Genomic DNA, 12,421 nt, shown 5'->3' on the forward strand with positions numbered 1-12,421 from the left:
TATACGAACCATTGTCTCGTTGAGCCCAAGCATCCCAAATACCCTTATACCAAACCACAAAAAAAAAGTAAAAATAAAGATGAACTCTGGTCAATGTTCGTATACAACCTTGAGACTCCCTGAATTTTCTAATATGCTTCGATGTAGTCTATACACGGGAGGATATTAAAAAATTTCACGACTAAAAGTTGGAGAAGATAACTACATGCAAAAAAGTGTGTTTTATTATATTAAATTAAAGGAAAACATAAGGAAGCAACTTCCTTCTCGTTCATATGCAAAGGAGTAGTAGTACGATTGTCTGGTTGGTGAATCTATGTCTGCTATGTAGGCCCTCTCATATCCACAACACCCTTTTTCGGAGGCAATTGCATCAAAAACAAAAGAAACCCCACTTAACAAAGTTACATGTGGTGTTTTCGACATTTGCAATCAGAAAACACAATCATGTGGTGGTGATTCTTCATTTCTTGCTTAAATAAACATATATTTTTTTAAATTTTATTCTTTGTTTCTGTTTGATTTATTCAATCTAAAATGTGCACGTGCTGAAGGCTAAATGAGGGATATTAGAGAACTTTAACAAAAAATTGTAAGTACTGTTCGCTTTAACGAAAAATTACATTTTTACTCTAAAAGATCAATCATGGTACTATTCACTTACAACACATTTTTGTCATTTTCGTTAAAATCAAAGTTTTCAAACCATTTTCATTAGTTTTTTTCTTATATTAAAATCACTAGATTAACAAAATCGTGATAGAAAAAACAAAGAAGTGAAAAGTAATTCTTATACAAGTTTTGTTTTTTTTTTTTGACATAAGTGGGGACAGCAGGTGGCGAACCACGGTTATCCAACTCTTTCGGGCCTAGTGGAGGCTAGTTGAGAATTTTGCACTTCGACCCACGACCAAACAGATTCACTATTTACAAAGTATCAAACTCAGAACCTCTTGTTATCAAGTTTTTGTTACGTTAATTTAGAGAGTACATGCTTGTTTTTACCCATTAAATGCGGCAATCGCCATTTTATCTAAAATTCGTTAATCATGTTCTTTAATCATTCTTTAAAAAAATTATAAAAAAAAAAAAAAAAAAAAAGCCCTTTCGTTTTTGTTCATTCTGTTTTAGTGGGTCAAATCAAACTCGGATCAGAAAATATAGTATTATAGTTTCTGCCTGTCATATTCTGAGATTTTGGCAAATGCGACGATGCCGTCCCGACATGTCACCCTCTCTCCCTTGATATTTAAGTCAGGAAGTTATAGCTGACCACTTCAATCCAATGCAAACCAATAGATACATGTAATAATTACTTAATACAAGAAAATACATGCTGCATCCCAAATCTTATCCTCATGGAACAAATTTTGTTATGGTTGCGGGATGTGAGCAGCCAGTCGACTGGCTGTACAACGTCAATCGACCAGCTGCTCAAATCACGAAATATGTCATAAGAATTATCCCGCATTGGTGAAAAGTTAAAAACCCTCCATTATTTTTACACTTGTGTCGGAATCATTTGAATCAATCGGGGAATGCAGTGCTCGTTAGACATAACGAGGTAGTGATTAGTTCGACGAGCGTAATCCTGATTAGAACATAATTAAAGGATTAATAACACTCATCTCCCAGATGGCAGATGATAAGAGTAAATTCGAGTTATATTTTAAGTGAAATGAGTTGGATATGTGAGAGCGAGGAGATGAAGTGTCGGCAGGTTGGCTAATTTGTTTGGTTGTGTTGTTTTGGCCGGCAAATGTACCGCTCATCCAACCTGGAAATGTTTGCTTATTTCTTGCAAATTCGAAATGGCCAAAACTGCAGCAGCTTCCCAAAGACTAAATCTTGCACGTTGGTCATTAAGAATACGGGAAACAAAACAACCATAGGATCTTAATAAGACCCGGTTTTGGTTTAGAGGTTTTGGTTAATCGCGTGCGACGTCTGAATTACGCTATGCGGCACAGAAATTGTTACGCTTGAGCTCGACCGGCATTAACCATGGCTTGTATAGTTGTATTCCATCATCAGCCGAGGCATTCCCAGCCAGAACATCCAAATACTGCCTGAAAAAATGGGGTAGGGGATGCAATTCAGCAGCTCGACTTGGCAAGATGTTGGTGGAGTTTTTAACAGCACTTTGATGATTGTATTAGCTTATGGTAAAACCGAGGGAATGCTAATGCCAGAAGTCACACACAGCAACCTTCCTAACTTTTCCAACCCAAGGCGCCAAGATCCCCTTGTTTTAAGTCCATGTGCTTTCCAAGCCTGAATATAAGGAAACAATTAGCAAGGAGATCCAACGGATTAGCCTGCTAACTAGGTACATAATGACGGACGGACATAGGATCTTAGGTTAAGATAGACCAACCAAAATAACATAATTCCAACACATAATTTTGACATGGATAATTTCACGCAAGTGCTCATTTCAGTCAACCGGTGAATATAAAGAACTTGAGTAAAAGTTTGATCCGAGGGTAGAAAATCAAAAGAATGTGTTTGTATGTAAGAAAACGAGAGAAGAGAGAGCATTCGTAAAGCGATAGCAGGGTGATCTGAAGAGCAATTACCCAAGATCTGACGGAAGTCTGAAGCCACCTATACGTACACGCTTTAGTGAATGTATCTGGAACAAGAGACAGAAGTAGCCAGCATAAGCAGAACAGAAATTTCAACAAAGAACAATGCAAATGTGAACTAGTATTGAATTAAAGATTTAAGCCCATTTTTCCAGTAAATTAAAAATTTCCAGAATCTGGACAGAGACTGAAAGGTCAATAGGCCACCATATGTTGAGTTTTTATCATGAATAATGCCCACATCGGGGATGTAGAAAACACTCCCGTCAATAAACAAATCTAACCTCAAGTCCAGCATTTTTAACAAGTTCTCGTACTTCATGGTTCCTCCCTTCATGAACCTGCACAAATACAGATCAACAAAATGAAATTTGTGTGACCATTTTTGTACACTTGTCATTTCATGCTTCAGCTAGCCACAACTTTACTGTTATTCAGTTTAATGCTCTGTGAAGCTCCTAACTCAGAAGGCTATGCGGATGCCCTAAATCATGATAAAGAGAGAAGGACATGAACAAAGAATCAGTACCACAATACGCAAACGGGGTCTTGGCATATCTGGTTGTTGTGGCAGTAATTCCACAGAATCTGGGGTGCAATGGACACCATCGATGCTTGTTCCCTCACTGATGGCTAACAGGTGCCGCTTACTAACTACACCTTCTATTGCTGCAATGTATCTACAATTACAGTGTAAAGTTGCAGGTTAATAGATATATGAATTTAAAGAAAAGATTTCACACAAATTTTCGTTCCATATGATCTTTCTTTATTGAAAGTTAAACATGATAGTCCTCAAATAGTAAAAGAGAACAGAAAATATGGACGTTCTTACTCCTTTGACAAGTTTGAAGACGGATGTGATATCTTCTGAGCAAAATCTCCTGAAAACATAACATTGGATATGATGTCAAATGAATCGGTTCTATATAGGTCTTTATGCAGATACTCTGCATATATGGTTTTAGAATATACCATCATTGGTCACAATGATCAACCCAGTTGTGGCAACATCAAGACGGCCAACAGTAAATAGTCGTGGTCTGGGTACTCCTGAATTTCTCTTATCCTGAAAATGCAAACAAGTTCATTACTTGACGAATTGAATGCATGAATATGCTACCAGTATATACTATTAAATGCTAATAATTATCCTGAATCCGTAGTTGCCCATATAAAAGTGCAATATGCATGAGGTTGTAAGCCTTAGCATACCCAAGTCTTCAAATAATCTTCAAATAGACCCAACACAGATTTATTCTCCCCAGATGCGCAAATGTACCTATCATAATATCATTGCATTAAACCCAAAATCGAAAAATCTGCAATAAACCACAACAACAGAAGACAAAACAAGAGATGCGAGAAGCCAGTAGCGGTGGCATTACCCTTTTGGCTTGTTAAGGGCAAGATAAACCTTTGGAGGCAGTCTCTTCGGAATCCGATTTCCGTTGACATATATAATATCCCTTCCAGGATCAACTTTAGTCTACACATAAACAAAAAGAACACTGATTTTACACCAAAGTATAATCATGCTGCTAAAAGAAAAACCAAATACAACCCAACACATGAAATCGGGGAGCTATCAAATGACGAAAATATATACAGAAAAAGAAACATACTTGAGGAGTATTGCACACAGAACCATTCACAGTGACCTTCCCATCAAAGATAAGCTGCTCACTGCTCCTCCTCGATGCCACTAATTCCCAAAAATAAATGGTAAATTAGAAAAACCACCCCACAACTATAAGTTTTATACAAAAGCACTCAACTGGAGAAACGAAACTATCGTCTATCCACTTGCCATGCTCTAATTAATTCTTAGTTATGAAAGCCCTTCACCCATTAGAAAGTACTTTTCTTCTAAAGTATCGAGCTTGAAGTGTTTTTCGCTAAAGTTTACTGTTATCTAGGCACAGAAAATCCCATTAACACTGAAAATAAATGAAATTGCAGAAATGGGTTCGGTTCCAATTTGAATTTCAACAATGCCATTCTTCTTATCCATTTCAGAGACGAGGGATTCGATACAATTACCTCCGGCGGCAGCGAGAACCTTGCTGAGCCGCTGCTCGGCGTCTCTGAAATTCTCGTTGTAGAACCTCCGGGCGGCTTTCGAGTACTTGGGCTCGGCCGTGGGCACGCGCTTCTCGGCGCCCTCCTTCTTCTTGGCACTCTTACTCTTGGTCTCGATGGCCTGGAGGAAACGCGCGGGAGGGTGCGACTGGAGCTTGAGGTTGCCGTCCTCGCCGCGGACGATCCAGGGGATGATGAGCTGCCCGGCGAGGGCATCCTGGTCGAGCTCGGCGGAGTCGGGTTTGGGCTTGGGCTTCGGTGGCGCGAATGTGATGTTGAACTCCTGAGAAGAGGAGGAAGTGGCGAGGGAGCAGGTGAGGCGGGGGAGTGTGCGGATGGGGATGAGAGAGAGGGAGGGTTTGGAGAGGAGGGAGGAGGAGAGAGAAGCTAGCGCTGCTGCTGCTCCTGCCACCGACGCCATTTTTGGTTGCCGGGTTTTTTTGGTTGAGGTTTTTTGCAGGAGTGGATATATTTTTTGTTTTTTATTTATTTTTGAAACGAATTATAATTGGGCTATCTTTCGTCAAATTATTGGGCTGGGTCCAAAAATAAAAGAAGAAAAGTAATCGGGTGGGCTCGACCCAAGCCCAAGATATAGAGAGATTTTTATTTTTTTTATTCTAGTCTTTAGAACCCGTTTGAAACTGACTTGGTAGAAAGCACTTCTGCTTACAAAATTTCTTATTGAAATATGTTGATATTTTGTAACCAAAATGTATGTTGAAATATTAATTACAAATTCAAGTCCTTAATGAAATAGAAGTGCTTTTTGAAAAAGCATCTAACAGCTACTCCAAGAAACGCTTTTTCTTGCGATATCAAATGCGTTTCAAGTTGGCATAAAGGTTTGAATTTGAAAGCCTTCAGAAGCAGGTTGACTATACGCATTTTGAATAGAGTTTGGAACATTTGTTCAAGGGCATGTGTTTTTCATATTATTTTTGTTTTATCCCTTGAAGCTTTCAGACAACGCTACTGACGTTTTCATGTTATTTCACATTCCCGTAGTTCAACCCATCCAAAAAATTTGTTGGCCTATGAATGTGGTTTCGATCCTTTCGATGATGTCTGAAGTTATTTCGATATACGATTTTATCTTGTTTCACTTTTATTTATTATCTTTGATCCAAAAGTAACGTTTTCCTTTCCTTGGGCAGTACCTCTCAACAAAATTGATATGTTTGGATCTTGGTCCATGATGGGCATTTTATTGATTTTGACAATCCGATCTCTTTATGAATGAAAAAAGTGGCGGTTCAGATCTTCCTCTTGCATTGCATCAACCACTAAAGTGAAGCCAAAAGGGAAGGATTTCTAAAAGGCTCCAATCCAGTGAAAATCCGCTTAAGCTAAAAGCACTGGTTTTCTCCTGACCAGTCAACAACTAGTACAGAAGAGAGCCCCGAAACGGGAGAAAACCCCTCCTTTCTACCTTTCTTTCTCGTCTGCCATTAAATAAATCTTTATTTGAGTTCCCAATGACTAGTGAAACTCTCCCCGAATGAACCATATAGCTAAAAAAAAAAACCGTGAACTAGAATAGAAGAGCTTGCCGCATCAATGAATAAATACATCGTAGTAGCCTCTTTAGAACTATCATAAATGATATTTATTTCGGTAGAGGCAAAATAGAGAAGTTGTTCAAAAATCACAAGTATCGAGTGTGAAATTGGTTTCATCAACTTTTGGACCCAGCAAATCAACACTAACCCGTGACTCAAGTAAATTGATATGCATGGATGAAGTGTGGTTTTACAGAGACACTACTCGTGAACAAGGAAAGGGAAAAGTTGGAGAGTTAGTCATCTGCAAAGTTCAAAATTCAAAGTGTCTAGGATATTAGAAGAGGTTTCAGATTCCCCGACACTCACCATTTTCACCTCCGCCCAAGCCTTCGGCAACCCATCCGAGGCCGGTAATTCAAATGAGGTCAGAAATGGTGGGTGTCGGGGGCGAGGAAATATCAACCGTAAAAAGAAAATAGTGTCTTTGAAATTAGAGAAGCATTTGGCACTTCTTTCTTCAAGAGAGGGTTTTACAAGGCGAATATGAAAGAAACGATGTATGTAACTTATGATGCAAGATACAAGCAAAACTGCAAACTGCAAAGACAGATAATTAATTTATTGTAACGTAATTTCTTTTTCTAACATTACAATTTTAATTTTGGAAACCCGAAAATACAGCGATCAGAATCATCTGAAAAAATTTACGAGCAACGCTGCACAGAGCGTGCTGAGAATCTCGTAACAGATCATTGTGACAGATGACAAATAGAAATCCCAAAAGGGAAACAGTTAATTTTCATTGAAGTGTAACTATACCCTTATGCTGTGCGTGGCAGGCATACTCCTTTGCACCAGAATTAAGGCCGGAAAACTTGCCGCCATTCAATACACTAGTGAAAATTGAATGCACAAACAAACCTACAGCGGAGACCAGCATCTGATCATAATTCTTTATACTACTGACTGATTTGATAAAGTAATTTGTTGATCAGGAATATAGAAAGATTAATTGACAAGCAAAACACAAATGTACTTACTAAACGTGTTTCCCATCATGGAACTGAGCATTTTTTGAAGATTTGAAAGTTTCCAAAAATTCCTTGGCTTTCTCTAACTCGTACTTCTGCCTAGAATTGTCCCACTTGTGTTCAGTTGCTAAAATTTCAATCACACGTGGCAATGCCTTGCTTGCCGCATCAGTGTCGAGGAAAGCAAGCCGAGATCTCCTAGCAATGAAATCAATGGCAGATTCACAGTACTCATTTCGAGCACAGTAGGCAACCTCAGCCTCTAGAAAGGGGTATCCATGGGCAAGCCTCTTCCCCAGATTTTCGTTCTAAAATTTGAAAATATGAAGTTATAAGTGAGCATAAACTTCAAAGCATATGACTAGTCCAAAAAACAGAGAAACACAATGTACGAAATTGCACAATGAAACCTTCGATTATAATTTTTTTTACAGGGATTACGAGTTTACACATTAAACATAACATATCTAGACTTTTAAAATACGAATACATGAGTGTAAGTGTACCATTCTTCAACAATTATACTTACGAAGGAAGTTGAGGAATCAGCTACTAATATCGTAATTTAAGGACACCAGAAGCATATTGTTATTTACGAGAAATCCATATATTATAACAGATTACAAGTAATACAGTAACTTTTGGAGCAAGAAAAACCAACCTGAGCAATGGCAGCAACTCGTTCAGCAAAAGTACCATATGCATGGGACAGATGCCTTGCTGCAGCAGTGTCCATCACTGCAGGAACAACTTTACCATGGCTGTTCTTCATGCGCACATATTGTTGAGCTATAACTGTAAAAGATGCAGGGTCCCATCCGTCTCCACCGACGATCTGCAGCTTGGAGGTCAAACATCCATTTTCTGGGGTCAGATTTCCAGACTTTATTGCTGCATTAACCGCATCTTCTGCCATGCTGAAAATTTTCTAGTCAGCAAAATATAAGTTGCCTAGTTTCAAATGGAAAACCTCTTAACTATAAACTAAATCATCTCAGCTCAACCAAATAAACCTTACCCACGGTAAGTAGTCCACTTGCCGCCCGTGATTGTTACCAAACCAGGATAATCTTCACATACAACATGATCTCTGGAGATGCTCTCAGTGCTTTTTGCAGATGGATCCGTTGCCAATGGCCGAATACCACTCCACGCAGAGAGAACGTCCGTGCGGCGTACCTATATTTTCCCAGCAATGCTTTAGTCCCAACAAGACAACTAAATAGAAAAAGAAAGAAGACACCTAGATTGAGTTACAGCATTAAATGTCTTCCACTACTTCCCGCATTTGGACATCAATTATCAACCCGACTTAAAAATTCAACTAGTCAGAGAAATCCTTAAGGAGAAAGTGTTATACTGAGGGAAATAATAGACAATCAACTGACCAAGCTGCTCATGTTGATAATTAAAATCCAAATACAGATCATAAGATCACACTGAATCTACACGCAATATTCTAGCTGACTACATAGAAAGGAAGTAATCATTAAAAGAACAGATTTTTAATTTTATAACTGCTAATGTCTATTTGACGTGTGATAAAATGGTGTTGGGTCACAAACTTGGATTAGCAATGCAGGAAAAGATGCCTCACAGGCACAGAGAATCACAGACCTTGACATTAAGGTAATCACAAATGGCATCCAGTATGAACTGAATCTCATCCTCATGTGGTTCAGGAAGAAGAGTAATAGAGGTGTTGGAATCTGTGGTGCCAGCAATTGTTCGTCCCAACCATGGAAGCATGAAAACAACACGTCCATCCTTAGTTTTAGGAACAATCAAACCCATACCCTCAGGAGAGTAATAGTCAGGAAGTACGATATGTACACCGCTGCTTGGGCATATCATTGGTTTTGCATCTTGATCTGCCATCTTCCTTAAAGAGTCACAAAATGGCCCGGCAGCATTCACGACGACTTTTGCATATATATCAAACTCTTTCCCTGGTAACTTAAGAAATTCAGTAAGAATCACAACGTTCAAAAGGAAATTACTAAATCATCATTTTTACACTACATTAGTATATAAACCAGTTGTGGAAGTGTGCGCTCATTCTACCTGATAAGTTGTCTCGGATTCTTGCACCAATTGTCCGATTGCTAGCCTCATCCTTCAACAAAGCAACCACTTCTGCATGGTTAAGCACTGCTGCACCAGCTACGGCAGCAGTGCACGCCAATCCAACATTAAGACGTGCGTCATTCATCTGCCCATCATAATACACCACGGTGCCCTTCAAGCTTTTATTGTTACCCTTCCTGGCAAGGGTGGGGAACAGCTCAACAGATTCTTGTGCCGAATAATATCTGGACACATGTAAGAGTCGTAGTCCTGCCACCAAATCGTACATTTTCAAGCCCATCCAGTAGTACACTACCTCAAACCAGTCAAAACACGGTGTCATGCATGGCAAAGCATGACAGAGGTGTGGTGCATTCTCAATAACCTGTTTACGCTCCTCAAGCGCATGGAATACCAACTTCAGCTGTCCATAGTCAAGATTAAACACGGCTTTCTCCAAGTACCGAACACCTAACATAATAAATTTTACATAAGCCGCCCGGATGGAATCAAAACTTAATTAGAAACGAAAATATTTAAAAAATTAAGATAATGATTACTAACTCCAAACGAAAAAAATTCGAACATCATATCGTGTCATATCTTACAGTCAATTCAGTTAGTATTTAAAAATTATCATAGCAATATGAACCGGCCAAATCATAGATTCAAAATTGAAAGATAACAACGAAATTTCGGATTATTCCGTCTCGATTTACTTTTAAGATCAATATAGACAAAGTTAAAATGTATCAATCTACAAAGTTGACGAAATTACATCGGCTCTGTAAATTAATCCACTCCTGTAGCTCAATTTCTCTTCAAGCACACAAATGCATTGACAGGAGGCCAAAACGACGAACGAAACAAAAAAAAACGTCGACAGCAACATTAAGAACCGGAAATGACAAATTGAGAGGACAGGGAAATCCATGTAATGCAATTATGCAACACAATATATACAGACAAGTATGAATTCTATATATACGGATACGTGTACGAATGTACATACGCAATACGCCTACCTCCATGAATTAGCTTGGTGGACCGCGACGACGTTCCAGAAGAGAAGTCCTCGCGCTCGACGAGGCCGACGCGGAGGCCTCTGGTGACGGCGTCAAGAGCGACGCCACTTCCGGTAGCGCCACCGCCGATGACGAGAATGTCGAGCGGGTTGGAAGCGCTCGCGCTAATCAGAGCGGCCTCCTGAGCCGCTCTAGACGGAACGACAGCGTTCGGGTCGCTGATCCTCTGGCGAACGGCGCCGAGGGAGGAGGGTCCATTGCCGCGGTCGTTGGCGGAGAAGGAAGGCTGGAGGAGAAAGGCGCCGCTTGCCGCGGTGGCGACGCAGGCGGCAGCTCCGAGCCGACGCAGGCGTGTGGCGGTGGCCATAAATTGAGAGAGAGAGAGAGAGAGAGAGAGTGGCGGGAGCGTGGGGTCGTAGAAAAAGGTTGTTTGCGTTGGGAATCGGTCGCGGGGATTTGGATGGAGTGAGATGAAATAGTGTCGTATGTGTTGGTTGAGGAAAAGGACCCACCGGATTCTTTGTTTGGATTTTGGATATTGTGGTCGTGACTGTTTATTGTATATAATGTTATCAATTTTCGTTAGGTACTATTTATATACAATTTTAAAATAAATTTTGATCGTACAATATACGAAGATCCCAAAAAAAAAAAAAACTAATAAAAAGGGCTTGAAAACTTTAAGTTTTAATGATAAGGACAAAAAAAAAATGAATAGTACCAGGATTGACTTTTTAGTATAAAAATGTGATTTTTCGTTAAAGTGAACAATACCGAGTGCTTTTCGTTAAAGCTCTAAAAAAAAATCCTGCGAATATCCTTTTCTCTGTTGGTTGAAACTTGATAGAGTGACACTTTCCTTCCTTTGTCCTTTTTCTTATTTTTCCTTTTTTTAAATAACAGCATGCCACTTTTTAATATATTTTTTAGGACTTTATCAACTCTGTTCTTTCTCAACTTGAAAAAAAGGTAATTCCCGCTTTACTATCTCAATTATTATAAAATTTTAACTTTCATACATTAAAGTTTTTAATATCCTATCTTTATATCTAAAGCTTAAATTTTGTAACACTTTTATACTTCTATTATTCTTTTCGTCAGAGCACAGTTAACTAATGACGTGGCATACAGCTGAATGATGATTGTGCAAAGATATGACACCGTGGATACCACATGGACAACGACCGTACCTCGTATGACTTTTTTTTTGCAAAAAATTTAAAAACTTTAGAAAACTTAAGGGCCTTTTTCATATCTTATTCAAATGATTTCATCATTTATCAAAACATTTATTAAGGACTTCTCTTGAAAATAATTTTCTTTAAGACTAAAAAACTTGTTTGGTATTAAATTTAAAAATTTTAAATCTTAAAACTTAAACTAGACAAAAGAGATCCAAAGAGAAGGAGTTACAGAAGAGGGAGATAGATGAGAGAGGAGAAAAAAAAACGAAAGAGAGAATTAGAGGAGAAAGAAAGAAGAGAGGATTAAAGGAGATAGAGAGAATGAGGAGAGAGAGAAAGAAGGAAGATGAAAGAATAAAGAGAACAAATTGGAGAAGATAAAGAGAAGGAGAATGAAGGAAAAAAATAAAAGAGAAAGGAGGAGAGAAAGAAAGATACATTCGAAGTGAGAGGAGAGGGTAAGAGAGAGACAAAATAAATGAGTGGGCTAAGTTCTCTAAAACCTCACTTTTGATGTTTTTAGATAATAGGCCATTTTTTAATTAGTTTTGAATTCAGTTTTTTAAGATAGTCTAACCAAACAAGTTTTTAAGCCTAAAACTTGAAAAATATTTTTGAGTTAAAAAAATTGGATTCACATAGAGTACCAAACAAGCCCTAGAATTTTTCCTAATATTCGCCCATAGTGCTACCACCCTCCCGTTACTCTTTTCTCTATCTCTTGCTGCTTTTTGTAGCTTCACATCCCAACTCCGAAGTTCTCTTTTAGCTTCATGAATCACATAGAAACAAGTCAAAGTGGATTAAATATTAAGTTTCATAGAGTAGAGTGACAACTTTTGAGTTTCAGAAGGCAAGATGGGACCGAAATCTAGTTATCTAGTTTCAGAGAGCAGAGTGGCTACTTTTGAGTTTCAAGGGCAAAGTGGGATCGAAATC

At 38.7% G+C, this 12,421-nt stretch overlaps 3 protein-coding genes across 4 annotated transcripts; 1 reads left to right on the forward strand and 2 right to left on the reverse strand.

Annotated features, from left to right (window-relative positions):
* Positions 1 to 1,831: 1,831 nt before the first annotated feature.
* Positions 1,832 to 5,136, reverse strand: LOC103426365 (putative ribosomal large subunit pseudouridine synthase SVR1, chloroplastic). 2 transcript variants are annotated; one of them, XR_011582852.1, is made up of 11 exons: positions 4,632 to 5,136; positions 4,214 to 4,293; positions 3,977 to 4,077; positions 3,804 to 3,870; positions 3,564 to 3,657; positions 3,424 to 3,472; positions 3,118 to 3,268; positions 2,873 to 2,929; positions 2,580 to 2,635; positions 1,946 to 2,274; positions 1,832 to 1,895 (listed from the first exon to the last, which is right to left on the reverse strand). XR_011582852.1 is itself a non-coding variant. In XM_029105805.2 (10 exons), the coding sequence occupies exons 1-10, from the start codon at positions 5,089 to 5,091 to the stop codon at positions 2,214 to 2,216; spliced, it is 1,176 nt and encodes a 391-aa protein (XP_028961638.2). In that variant the 5' UTR covers positions 5,092 to 5,136; the 3' UTR covers positions 1,832 to 2,213. The 2 variants fall into 2 exon arrangements, 1 of the variants encoding a protein (XP_028961638.2); XM_029105805.2 differs by having other exon boundaries at positions 1,832 to 2,274.
* A 356-nt stretch (positions 5,137 to 5,492) lies between these two features.
* On the forward strand, positions 5,493 to 5,913 carry LOC114825879 (NADH-ubiquinone oxidoreductase chain 3). The gene is given in 2 exon segments (XM_029104918.2): positions 5,493 to 5,503; positions 5,679 to 5,913. Coding segments are annotated over 2 exon segments (246 nt in total).
* An 853-nt stretch (positions 5,914 to 6,766) lies between these two features.
* On the reverse strand, positions 6,767 to 10,766 carry LOC103426366 (glycerol-3-phosphate dehydrogenase SDP6, mitochondrial-like). Its single transcript, XM_029105806.2, has 7 exons — positions 10,299 to 10,766; positions 9,271 to 9,744; positions 8,824 to 9,155; positions 8,225 to 8,385; positions 7,868 to 8,123; positions 7,216 to 7,514; positions 6,767 to 7,096 (listed from the first exon to the last, which is right to left on the reverse strand). Coding segments are annotated over exons 1-7 (1,890 nt in total). The 5' UTR covers positions 10,666 to 10,766; the 3' UTR covers positions 6,767 to 7,095.
* Between the last annotated feature and the right edge of the window lie 1,655 nt (positions 10,767 to 12,421).

The sequence above is a fragment of the Malus domestica genome, chromosome 07 (assembly GCF_042453785.1).
Source record: "Malus domestica chromosome 07, GDT2T_hap1".
NCBI classification, from domain to species: domain Eukaryota; kingdom Viridiplantae; phylum Streptophyta; class Magnoliopsida; order Rosales; family Rosaceae; genus Malus; species Malus domestica.